Here is an 11,849-nt window from a genome sequence, read left to right as displayed (position 1 = left end):
ACAATCTTCCTTTCACCTTGGTTCATGGATCCACTTGCATTTCAATTTCATGTGGGTTCCAAGTACTTGGCTCCAACATGTGAAGGTAGCAATCCACTATTGTGGATGAGACACGTGGAAGACAATTTTGAATGCCATGTCATTCTTGTTGGAAAAGCCAAACAAAACCATAACCTAAGCTACCAAACAACCTAAATTCCCAATTACATTACAAGAAAAACAAAATCATAATAATTTAAGCAACCTCATCCTAATTAGGCAACCACTCATGTCCCTTCATCAACATATCAAACCATCAAACCAAATGTCGACATACCGACATAATTTTGTTTTGACTTTATTGATCAAATATCTGAAGATAAGAACATTTGTTTGAGATTCGAATCACTCCACAAGCAAAATTGATCGCATCAAATTTGAATGATTCTAAACATGCAACCTAAACTACGCCGAATTACACATAAACTTAGTCATTGACGTTTATATTACATGATTGATATTTTGGTTCATCTGATTGTGTACGTATTTCGTGTCGTGTAGAAAACAACCATCACCATTTTCAATGAACACCAAATTGAGTGTTTTAGTGAAATGGTTAGTTCATGATAACATGTGGTTGAAGTTGCAGTTCACGAGGAGACGTGGAGTTTGATTCACGAACTGAATGACAACCAAAGACCTAAGTTTAGGCTTCCGTTTGGCTTTCAGTCATTTTCTTGCACGAAATATCATCAAACTCCATTTATAATAATAAAAATAACAACAAAAACCATTAATAATTTATATAAATAAGTATATAATATAAAGTCGAGCTCAAAGATCAAATATAAAAAATTAAAATATTTACAAGACACTAATTAGCCATTCCAAATGTGAATAGTTCAGTCTTTATCCTACAATCATCTGTTCGTCTCCGGCTCTCTATTGTATCTATTGAGATTGTTCTAGAACTGAACCAGCAAGATCCCAAATGGAGACGTAACCTAAAAGAGGGTTAGTTTGGGTTTAGTGAAGTTTTGAAAATGAGTAGTTTTTATCTCTATTGGTACGAGGCCTTTTGGGAAGCCCAAAACAAAGCCATGAGAGCTTATGCTCAAAGTGAACAATATTATACCATTGTGGAGAGTCGTGATTCCTAACACATCTCGTTAGAAGGAGAGAAAGTGGGTTGCACAATGCTCTTGTTCTTTGGGTATCTTATAAGATAAGATAATGCATTTTTATTTATATATACTTACACTTAGTGATGAGAAGATTACATTATTGGATTGGTTAAGTGAATATGTGGGTTCATGATTACAAAATTGGGTATGACTTTGCTACAAAATTGGGTATGCTTCAAAAATAAGGTAGAACTTACACACCCACCTTCCACCTTTTCATTTCCCTCTCTAATATAGAGTTTTAAGCTCTTCTATATTAGAGAGTAGAACGAAACCTCTTTCTAATAGACACGTTTTAAAATCGTGAGATTGACAACGATACGTAATGGGTCAAAGCGGAGAAATTTTAATAGTGGTGGGTTTGGACTATTATAAATGGTATCAGAGTTAGATATCAGGTGGTATGCCATCGAGGACGTTGGGCCTCTTTTGTGAGATCCCATGTTGATTGGAGAGGGAAACACAACATTTCTTATAAGGATGTGAAAACCTCTCCCTAATAGATGCGTTTTAAAATCGTGAGATTGAAAACAATACATAACGAGCCAAAGTAGACAATATCTGCTATGAGCTGTTACATTTTTGTTTCATATGTCGGGATTAAATTGATGTAATCATGCACTTTTTTAGATGTGGCTAAATGGGTACGAAGATTTGAATCTCACATCTCTTGTAAAACGCCCCGAATTAGAAAGTTTGGCCTTGGGTAGCATTTATTTAAATTGAGTAAAAGAGTGAACTTTATACTTAACTTTACTTAATACAATTAACTATATACCTAATCATAATTCAATTAATTAAAACACATATTTTTTTTACGGGATACTAAAATTTTAATCTTCCATCTTCACGCGTAGTTGAACTTAAATAAGACAGTAAATTTTTTTTATTAGTCATTCTCAACCGAAAGTAAAAAAAGAAATTAATCTCATAACGTCAGTTCGAGCATAATTTAATGGATATTTAAAAGTTTCGATAATTAAAAAAAATTAAGAGATTTAATGATTTTATTGATTAAGAGAGAAAGAGAGAAGTGGGTGAGTAGTTGCAAGGATGGGTTTAGTGACAAAAGTATGGCCTCCCTAAACATTGACGTGAGAACAGTTGTAACCGATCAATGAACAACTTGACATTTCCCTCCAACAATAACTGAAATATAATATATATAAAATTATTTATTTATTTATTTTTCCTTTCGGAAGAAAATGACTTATTCCCCATCTGAAGTTGCGGTCCTCTAATAATGGTTATTTATTTTATTTAAACATAAAGTTTTAATATAAACTTTGGTAAAATTTCTTATAATCATATAATTTTTGGTCATAACGTGACATATATCGAATACAAAGGTATGAATGCGAAGAATAAGACATGGCTTATGTGGGTTTTGTTGAACGGAAGAGCATACTTCTCAACACAAAATTTGGGATTGGAATAACCTTCAATTCCAACTCTTTATTGTTGAAGACGGGATTCTTTTCACTCACTTTCAAGTGACTCCTGTGAACTCATAGCATTCTCTTCACTAGCTCAATCGACTGGTTTACTCAACAGGTAAGAACATATTTTACTGTGGCGAGCCACTATGGTTGTCTCTAAAAAAGATGTCTTTTTCAAAAAAAATTGTCAATAACCCATCATGTTATAAGTCATTATTATTAAATTCACTACAACAAACAATAAACCCACCTTCTCTATTATTTTCCCATCTAAAGGATTTCAGTTCATTTAATTAATTAATCAATTAATTTTAATTTGTCAGCAAAAAATTATTGGTTTGATTGCAATTATGTATTTTTATTAAGATATTAGTAATTAAAAAAAAATAATAATATTTGTATATATATATATATTGAAAATTATTAATGAGACTTTAAATGGTGGGGTTTTTTTTTCTTTAAAAGAGTAGAGTGAAATAGGCATGATTTAAATATTGTCGTTTTCTTTTATTAAAAATTAAAAATTAAAAATTAAAATAAAAATTAAAAGAAATGATGAGGTGGCGCATAGAAAGGGCGTGAGAAAGCAGAAATTAAGGACACAGACCCCTTGGAAGCAAGCCAACTAGCTTTTCTTGTTTCTTCCTAAATTAAGGTTGCCACTTCAAGCAAGAAATAATAATAATTTTAATTAATTAATTAATTTTAAAATAAATTTTAAATTAAAATTAAAAAAATAATAAAAATGCCACTCTTACACTTCTCTTGTCTCACGAGTGGGCGGCTTTCAACCCTTCGTTACTAATATATATATATATATATATATATATATATATTACTTCATTTCTTACTCTCTCACTCCTCACTTCTCTCTCTCTCTCTTACTTTTTTCACTCAAAACTTGCGAAAGTTTTGATTTTGATTGATTTCATGGAAACCCCAGATGAGTTTATGGGATCTAATGATCAGATTCATGTGGTTGCTGTTAAAGGTCGTCGGAACAAGCGTATGCGTCTTGTTTGTGGTGGTTTTGAGGTGACTTCCTCCTCCTCTTGCGGCGGTGGAGGCGGCGGAGAGGAATTTCCCGCCGCTTCTTCCTCTGTCTCCGGTGAAATTAGTACTGAGGAGGAAGAGGATATGGCGAATTGTTTGATTCTTTTGGCTCAAGGAGACGGCCATCGCCGGCAGAGGCAAGCGCTTCACGACCGTACAAAAACAGAGTTTTATGTTTATGAGTGCAAGACATGTAATCGGCGTTTCAATTCTTTTCAAGCCCTCGGCGGCCACCGTGCTAGCCATAAGAAGCCTAAGCCGCCGCCGCCGCCGCCGATCGTTGCCACTGCCACCGCCATGGCGGTGGAGGAACGAGAAGAGGCAGAATTCAACAAGATGGTTCCCGTTGCCGCCGCCGCCTCCGCCGTAACGAACTTTCAAATCCAAAAGGGAGGAAAAGTTCATGAGTGTTCTATTTGTGGATTGGAATTTAGTTCAGGGCAAGCGTTGGGAGGGCACATGAGAAGGCACAGAGCCACGGCGGCGGTGACGACGGCACAACAAGAAAACCACCATAATTCTTCAGGGGAGATTAAGCGAAGGAACATTCTAGAATTGGATCTGAATTTACCGGCGCCGGAGGAGGATCTCCGGGAGACAAAGTTTCAATTTACGGCAACCCCACAAACAATTGTATTCGCAGCACCAACTTTGGTGGATTGCCATTATTGAAGAAATTACAATATTGGATTATTAATGCTTTGTTTTAATTACTTAATAGTGATTAAATATTCTTTGAAGCTATAATGAAATTGTTGGTTTTTTGGTGTTCATATTTGGTTACCATTTCGTCATTCATGGAAAGTGGGTGATTTTTGGGTTACCCTTTTCTCTTCAATTTATTAAAAAAGATTGAATTTTTATGGAAAATTAAAGTAAATTAGAAAAACCCATTAATAAAAAAAAATAGAAAAAAAAAGCAAGAAATTAGAAGTGTGATGGGTAGGGTTTGGCAGCTCCACCGCCACGTGTAAAGCCTCCATTGGATAGGTTTTCTCTCTCTTCTTTTTTTTTTTTAAAATTTTATTTTAATATTTTTTTGTGTGTCGTATTAAATGAGAAGAAATACATGGATGGCAGGCTGAGTTGGTAACTAAGCTATGCCAAGTGGATCCACCTGTCACTTTCTCTCTCTAGGGGGAATTTTTTAAAAGGAAAAAAAAAAAAAAAAAAAAAAGAATAGTACAGCTCAGCATTAGTTCTTAGCCTAACAGTTCACCTAAGTGTAAGTGACCAACTGTATTATCCCTTATTTTAGAAGCTACTTTTTAACTAACATTGGGATGGGGTGGGTCCCACTGCTCTCCCTTTCTGTTTCTTTTGTGGGGCCCACTCCCTTCGTTATTCCCTATAAAGATACTCTCCAACTGTTACCACCAGCATTTGGGCTTGCCTTGGTTAAGTGGGCCTTCTCTCAGGTCCATTCCTTTTGGGCCCACCTTCTATTTTTCCTTTTTCCTCTTTTTCCCTTCTGGTTGGATTGTGTGTCGCCACGTGTCTCCTTCTTCATCAACATTGGGGCACTATATATATATATAATAGACGCGTATGTGAGATCCCACATTGATTGGAGAGAGGAACACAAGTGTCAGTGAGGACGCTGAGCCCTGAAAGATGGTGGATTGTGAGAACCCATATTGATCAAAGAGGAAAATGAGTGCCAGTGAAGACGCTAGGCTCCAAAATGGGTGGATTGTGAGATCTAACATCAGTTGGAGAAAGAAACAAAACATTCTTTATAACGGTGTGAAAACATGTCCCTAGTAGATGCATTTTTATAACTTTAAGAGAAAGCTAAAAAAAACAATATCTGCTATTCGTGAGCTTATCATCTTTTTATTCATCTCATGAAAGAACAAACTACTGACATACCTCAAAAAACGGAAGATGGGATTCATAATGATAGTTTTAATATATACATTCACACATTTACTGTTCGGTTGCATTTAACAACGCTTTATTCATATCACTATAAGTCAATACTCAATTATTCGGGAACGAACGTGGTATGATTGGAGAAAAAGGTTAAAGTTTAGGATTTATTAAATATGAATGAATGGCTTGGGTTGATGATTATTGTCACATGTTGCATCAAAGCATAGTGTAATATAGATTTTACAGCACATAAAGTAAAGCCACTATTTAAGACATCATATGATTTGACATAATTTATGTAGGTGAAAAACATTAGGTTATTTTAAAGTAGGCATAACTAAGTGGCAACATCAAATGAGAAGATGACACGTGGACGCTTTAGAGGTGGGAAATGGGAAGGGTATAATGGGGATTGGGGTGTAAAATAAAGAGACAGGACAGATAAGTGGGTAAAAGCAAATGGGTAGAATCCGACCGACAAATAAGCCCTACCCGTTTTCTTTTATTATTATAAATAATTATTTATTTATTTTGCTAATTTCCAAAAGTGCATATTTGTTAATTCTATTTTTTAATTTTAGTTTTTTGGTCTCTCTCTCTCTCTCTCTCTCTCTCTCTCTCTCTCTCTCTATATATATATATATATATATATATATATATCTCAAAATTTTAACATGATACTTCACTAAATTACTTGAAATGTAGCTATAAATTTATATTATTACAATTATTTATTTATTTATTAAAATAGTGATTTTTTAAAAGTTGGACTACTATTGATACGTGGAAATCACTACTAGGGGAGTAAGATTTGAATTACTTTACAAGGAAGATTGATCATGTCTAGCTTGAATGATTCTTGTTGATCAAATATCTCAACGCAAGAACACTTGTTTGAGATTCAAATCACTCCACAAACAAGATTGATCATGTCGAGCTTGAATGATTTTACATGCAACCTAAACTACATAGAATTACAAATAAACTTAGCCATTGGCTAAAGAAAGCATAAATGTTCCTTTTACTATATTTTCCAAGTCTACTTACAAATACAACATACTTGGCTTTATATAGTCTCAAAATGAAACGATTAAAGGCATTCCAAGAGTTGTAACATTCATATTTAATGACCATAATTACCTATTATGTAATTGTAACCTAAAGCAACTAAAAAGTCTTAAAATACATTAATGAAATACAATAACTCTAAATTACTCTAAATTGTAATCCGCCCAAAATTTATAATATGAAACTTTATTCTTCTTCAATGTGGCATGAATTGAAATATCTTTTGATAAGTTCAACAATATTCTCTTCACATCTTCATTAAAGTATATTGTATGATTGATGTTTCTTGGTTCATATCAACGATGAAAAAAGTTTAGAATATAAAATATAAATACTACAAGTACCAACATATCATTTAAACTTAGTTTAAAGATAAAAGTATGAATTGAGTTGTATAATTTAGGTGAAACATTTTTAAGTAGTTAAATAAATACATTACTCACAACATCAAAGTTGCTGTGGTGTAGTGGTTATCACGTTAGTCTTACACACTAAAGGTCCCCAGTTCGATCCTGGGCAGCAACAGATTTATTAGCCTTTTTGATTGAACCAACTTTTTTTTCCTAAAAATAGTAACCGACATTTTTCCTTCATTTACTTTCCAGGAGTGAAGAAGCTTAAAATAGCATCTTAACATGATTTCCAATAGGGTGTGGATATTTGAATCTTGAAAAGTTAATTTATTATTCACTTAATAAACATTTTAAAAGAATAGTGTGTTTATGTACACATTCGAAGTTGATATGAAGTAATTAAGCAAATAAATAATTTATTGTGTTAATATATGTTACCATAAAAATGATTTAAACGAATATAAACCCATGCTTTCGGGTTTTCGCATTGACTTTTCCCATACAAACCAACCTTCAACAACACATGGATATTGTCAAAGGGGCGTATTGTGCACCATCGTACTTGTATCGAAATGGAGACCGATTTCCGAAGCATTACCTTGTGTAATGTTTGTTATAAAATTATTGTCAAAGTTGTAACTATAAGACTCAAACATGTATTCAAATCTCTCCCTATCCTTTTCTCATTTATGTAATGTTTATCATTCGGCAACGAAAGAAAGACCGTTTGAAGTAGTATATGGGCGCCCACGACCTCACATTATGCATTCCCAACCATGAGTGCCAACACATAACATCACAATATAGTAGGCATCCGTCAGAAAGCCGTGATTGGACCTGTAAAGCTGAATCTCTTAGTTTATAAGTAAAAAATAACAAAATTTATAATATAATGTACAGAAATATTCGTCGATATGATATTTATACCGACAAATTCGTAAAATTGAAATTCTGTTATCTATATGGACCTCAATATTTTAATCCTTCATTCCTATGTCAAGTGAACTGCTGGTTTCTCCATAAGAGGGAAAAAAGAATTAACGTGGTCTTCTTCTACTTTAAAATGAACTAACACATTCAACTTACAGGGCACATCAGGAACATTCAAGATAAATCACTTCTTGGTGTAAGTTTGATGGTCAGGTCCGACATCCCGGGAACCAGTGTTTATATAAGGACCTCGAAAAGTGGCCTGCGGTGGAAGTGGCCTTGCCGGATCTATAACTGGTTTTTTGGAAGACCTGGATGATCAATCCTATTCACATTAACTCGTGCAAATTCATTCGTTCAAATGCATAAAATTGTCAGTACCAGCCATGAGTTCATGTACTTACGCCATGTAAAAGGGAAAGGCTAATCCAGCAGATGCAAAGGCTATCAACCCAGTGGCAACGATAATATTCCGTCGTGTCATCGGGTTTTCTACAGCTGATCTGAATACAAACATCTATAAAATCAGTGAAAATTATACCAAAAAGAAATCCAATATGGTAAAATTTCAAGTAATTCTAATAGGAATATGTGTCTGCCGTTTGGAAGTGAGCAGGGCAGAAACTAGTTGGCACATATGACAGATTGCTTCCTTTTTTTAGTTTTAGTAAATGACGGATCTTTTGGTTCTAAAAAGTGCAACAAGAAGGCTTTACGTGCACATCATCAGCCAAAAGGAAAAGGAGAGAACAAAACACAAGAACCAAGACAGCAAGGAAAAGAAGAGGAACATTTTAGAGGCCGACAGCAATTGATATTCTGTAAACTTAAGCTACAAAGTTGTCTTACAAGAAAGCACCAACCACCTTGAATTGACGAATGGAAGGAAATGCTCAACAGAAATCAAATCAAATCAAGGCTCAACAACATGCTAGATATGCTATACCAACTCTATACAGTGAACAATGCTCAATTGATAAGAACATCTTCCAAATTTTTCGCCAACAATATGTTTGATGTGTTGGATGATGAAGGTCCCACATCGGCTAATTTAAGGAATGATCATGGGTTTATAATCAAATAATACTCTCTCCATTGGTATGAGGCCTTTTGGGGAAGCCATGAGAGCTTATGCTCAAAGTGGACAATATCATACCATCATGGAGAGTTGTGTTCATCTAACATGATGGAAACAAATATATCAGATACTCTGACTGACTTTGAGAACCTTATGAAAACAGCTATATTGAACAACAAAACAAGGACAATATCACAATGACCAGATTCCGTAGTTATCTACATAACACGAAATGTGAAATGAAAACTTCTGTAATTACGAAAGTGACAAAAGTCCACAAGTACGAGCAAATCATAACACTTTTGCAGCTAATCTCTTAAACTGAGAAACTTCAGCCTCCATCTCCATGTACACATACACAGATACAGACACAAAAGAACAAATGTTTGAGAACCACGCAGCACTTTATTCCCTTAATTAGCACGAAATGCAAACGCAAATTACTAATATTTTCCCACTCCGTCCACAATTGACAATGAAATTCATAAACTTAGAAGGTGCAAAGTCTACGCATGGGACCAAAAAACCATTAGAATCAGTAAAAAAAAATGTTCATAGAAACTAATTGAAAGAAAAACACCATCTTAGGAAGCGCGAAACATGAGAAATATAAGATAGTTGAACAAATCTGCAGAAACGCATTCTAAAACGGATTTGGATTACGAAAAGAAGGAAATGACTCTCCATCGGCGTCGGCAAGATTCTTGAGCAAAAAAGTACAGTAAGAACAAAACCCTAGCTGAAAAAGAGAAGAAGCTGAGCGTACCGATGGATTTGGAATTGAGAGTGATGACGATTGAGCTGAAGAGGAGCTTCTTCAAAGAGGCAAGCGAGGGACCTGATGAGGAATTTGTTGATCTGCGGGTTCAGCCTTGAACCATCTCAGGGCGTGGAAATGAAATCCCCAAATTACTTCATTCTCAAAATAAAAATGTCATTTTTTTTCACTACGAAAAATAGTTAATAATTTAAGACTTATTTCATAATAATTTTATTTTATTTTAAAACTCTAGACTCACTCAAATGAGAAAAAAAAAAAAAAAAAAAAAAAAAAAATTGAAAATTCTAATTTATAAGATCTCCCATACGTGTATGTATCCTAAATTTTTAAAAAATTATATATGTGTGTTGTATCTCGTTTCTCTACTTATATTTTTTAGGATGCTCAATTCATATTCATGTTAGGATACTAAAAATATTTTTTAATTCAAATTTTATGATTTTGACCTAAATTTCAAAGATTATAGCATATAAAAGTGTATATAAGTTCTTAAAACTGAAACCCTAATTTGGAAACACAAATTCAGTCAATCATAGCACGAAATAAAAAACTGAGTCTCGATCGATATTGTTCCACATTGTTGTGGGGAATGTCAATATTCGAGTATTTCAACTCAAATTTCGAGGAAAAAGAGCCAAAAGTACGTGCTTAAAATTGAAACCCGAATTTACAAACTCTAGTTTGGCCATTTGAAACACCGGAAATGTTGAGGAAAATGTTCAAATTTCATGAATCCAACCAAAATTTTGAAGAAATATACCCTATAAAAGTGTACCTAGGTTCCTAAAATCGAAACCCTAATTTAAAATATCAGTTAGATCGTTCGAATCCTGAAATGAAGTATTTTTATAGTTGAACCAAAATGAAATAAAAACTTAATTCTCCAGCTTCAAAAAATGAACCATTATCTTATCTTCTTAAGAATAAATTAAAATGGCATCAATTATAATTTCAAAAATGATTGTTCAAAAGTTTACCTTCACATGATAATGCAGGCTCTTACCCATCGTCGGATCCCTTTATGGATGGGAATGGGGGCGGGAAAGTTTCTTTCCCTTCTCCAATTAAAAATGACCCCCCCGCCCTAATCAAATTTGAGGCCGAAGCCTTTACCTCTCCAACGCTCTCACCAGAACTGCCCAAACAAACAAAACGAAGGCCCACAAAAACTCCAATCTCATCCCAGTTCCCACAGGCCATCCCCCCATGTCAACGCCTCACCGTTTCCCACCGTCCAACGCCTCTCCCGAAACCCTAACCCATTTCTCCGAAGAAGATGAGCTCAATCTCCTGAATTGCTACCTCCAAATCGCCAGATCCGCAAACCCCACCAGCAATTCGCAGCCCACTCTCGACTCTCCGGCCTTGGACCGCATCGAGACCGCTCTCCGCCCAAAATTCACCTACTCCCACATCGCCGATAAGCTCCACAGGCTCAAACTCCAGTACCACAAACTCGCAAGGACTAAGTCCTTAATCAAAACTCCCCACCACCGTCGAATTCTCGAGATCGGCCGAAGCATCTGGGGAAAACCCCCCACATCCAGAACAAAACCACAGGCGATTTTAAGGGCAATTCCACGGAGAATCAAACAAAGGTCAGTCTCAAGCACAAAGGGGGTTGATCTGAACGACTTTCCCGTTCTTTTGGGTGAATTTTCTCGGCGGTTTCCGGGAAATGGGGTGTGGAGAGAAGGGCTGAGGGGAATGGAGGAGAAGAGTTTGAGGGATATGAATGAAAAATGGGTTTTGTTGCATATTGAAGAGGCAGAGCTTAAGGCAAGAAGGGCTGCGTTATTACAGAAGCAACTTAGACTTACAGACTTCTGAAGATGTTTACATTACTAACTGAAGGATTCTCTTACAGTTTCTTTTCCAATTTGAAACAGCGTTATGTGCCATAGTCTTCTTGTCCGTGTTTTTCCCTGTATGATGTATTTCGATTATGCACCCAATGGTAGGCTTAGAAGTATGGGTTTGTATTGTATTGTATAATTGTATTTCCATTATGACCAATGAATGGCTCTAACATTTTTCAATGCATTGAATATCCTCTTTGAGATGAAGACGAGGAAAAGAACCAACAAAGATGCAGCAAGTAAATTGAGA

General features: G+C 35.1%; 2 protein-coding genes and 1 non-coding gene across 4 annotated transcripts; 2 read left to right on the top strand and 1 right to left on the bottom strand.

Moving 5' to 3' along the window:
* The first annotated feature begins 3,439 nt into the window (after window positions 1-3,439).
* Window positions 3,440-4,428, top strand: LOC111777877 (zinc finger protein ZAT5). Its single transcript, XM_023657606.2, has one exon. The coding sequence runs from the start codon at window positions 3,533-3,535 to the stop codon at window positions 4,325-4,327; it is 795 nt and encodes a 264-aa protein (XP_023513374.2). The 5' UTR covers window positions 3,440-3,532; the 3' UTR covers window positions 4,328-4,428.
* A 2,622-nt stretch (window positions 4,429-7,050) lies between these two features.
* TRNAV-UAC (transfer RNA valine (anticodon UAC)) lies at window positions 7,051-7,123 on the top strand. The gene has a single exon. It is a non-coding gene; the product is annotated as a tRNA-Val (tRNA).
* A 227-nt stretch (window positions 7,124-7,350) lies between these two features.
* On the bottom strand, window positions 7,351-11,803 carry LOC111777879 (uncharacterized). Of its 2 annotated transcripts, none has more exons than XM_023657610.2 (5): window positions 10,718-11,803; window positions 9,726-9,871; window positions 8,286-8,384; window positions 8,038-8,192; window positions 7,351-7,796 (listed from the first exon to the last, which is right to left on the bottom strand). In XM_023657610.2, exons 3-4 carry the CDS (start codon window positions 8,363-8,365, stop codon window positions 8,066-8,068), a joined length of 207 nt encoding a protein of 68 aa, XP_023513378.1. In that variant the 5' UTR covers window positions 8,366-8,384; window positions 9,726-9,871; window positions 10,718-11,803; the 3' UTR covers window positions 7,351-7,796; window positions 8,038-8,065. The 2 variants fall into 2 exon arrangements, with proteins under 2 accessions (XP_023513378.1, XP_023513377.1); XM_023657609.2 differs by having other exon boundaries at window positions 7,351-7,788; window positions 10,718-11,798.
* Between the last annotated feature and the right edge of the window lie 46 nt (window positions 11,804-11,849).

This window comes from Cucurbita pepo, chromosome 16 (genome assembly GCF_057944985.1).
Source record: "Cucurbita pepo subsp. pepo isolate OVF chromosome 16, ASM5794498v1, whole genome shotgun sequence".
Classification (NCBI taxonomy): domain Eukaryota; kingdom Viridiplantae; phylum Streptophyta; class Magnoliopsida; order Cucurbitales; family Cucurbitaceae; genus Cucurbita; species Cucurbita pepo.
The sequence above is the reverse complement of the archived record's forward strand: the minus strand, read 5'-3'. Positions and strand labels throughout refer to the sequence as shown.

Coding starts and splice junctions, on each gene's coding strand:
- LOC111777877 (XM_023657606.2), top strand. CDS start 3,533: ATGGAAACCCCAGATGAGTTTATGGGATCTAATGATCAGATTCATGTG.
- LOC111777879 (XM_023657610.2), bottom strand. CDS start 8,365: ATGACACGACGGAATATTATCGTTGCCACTGGGTTGATAGCCTTTGCA. Junction 8,193..8,285: donor GCCTTTCCCTTTTACATGGC/GTAAGTACATGA, acceptor TTGATCATCCAG/GTCTTCCAAAAAACCAGTTA.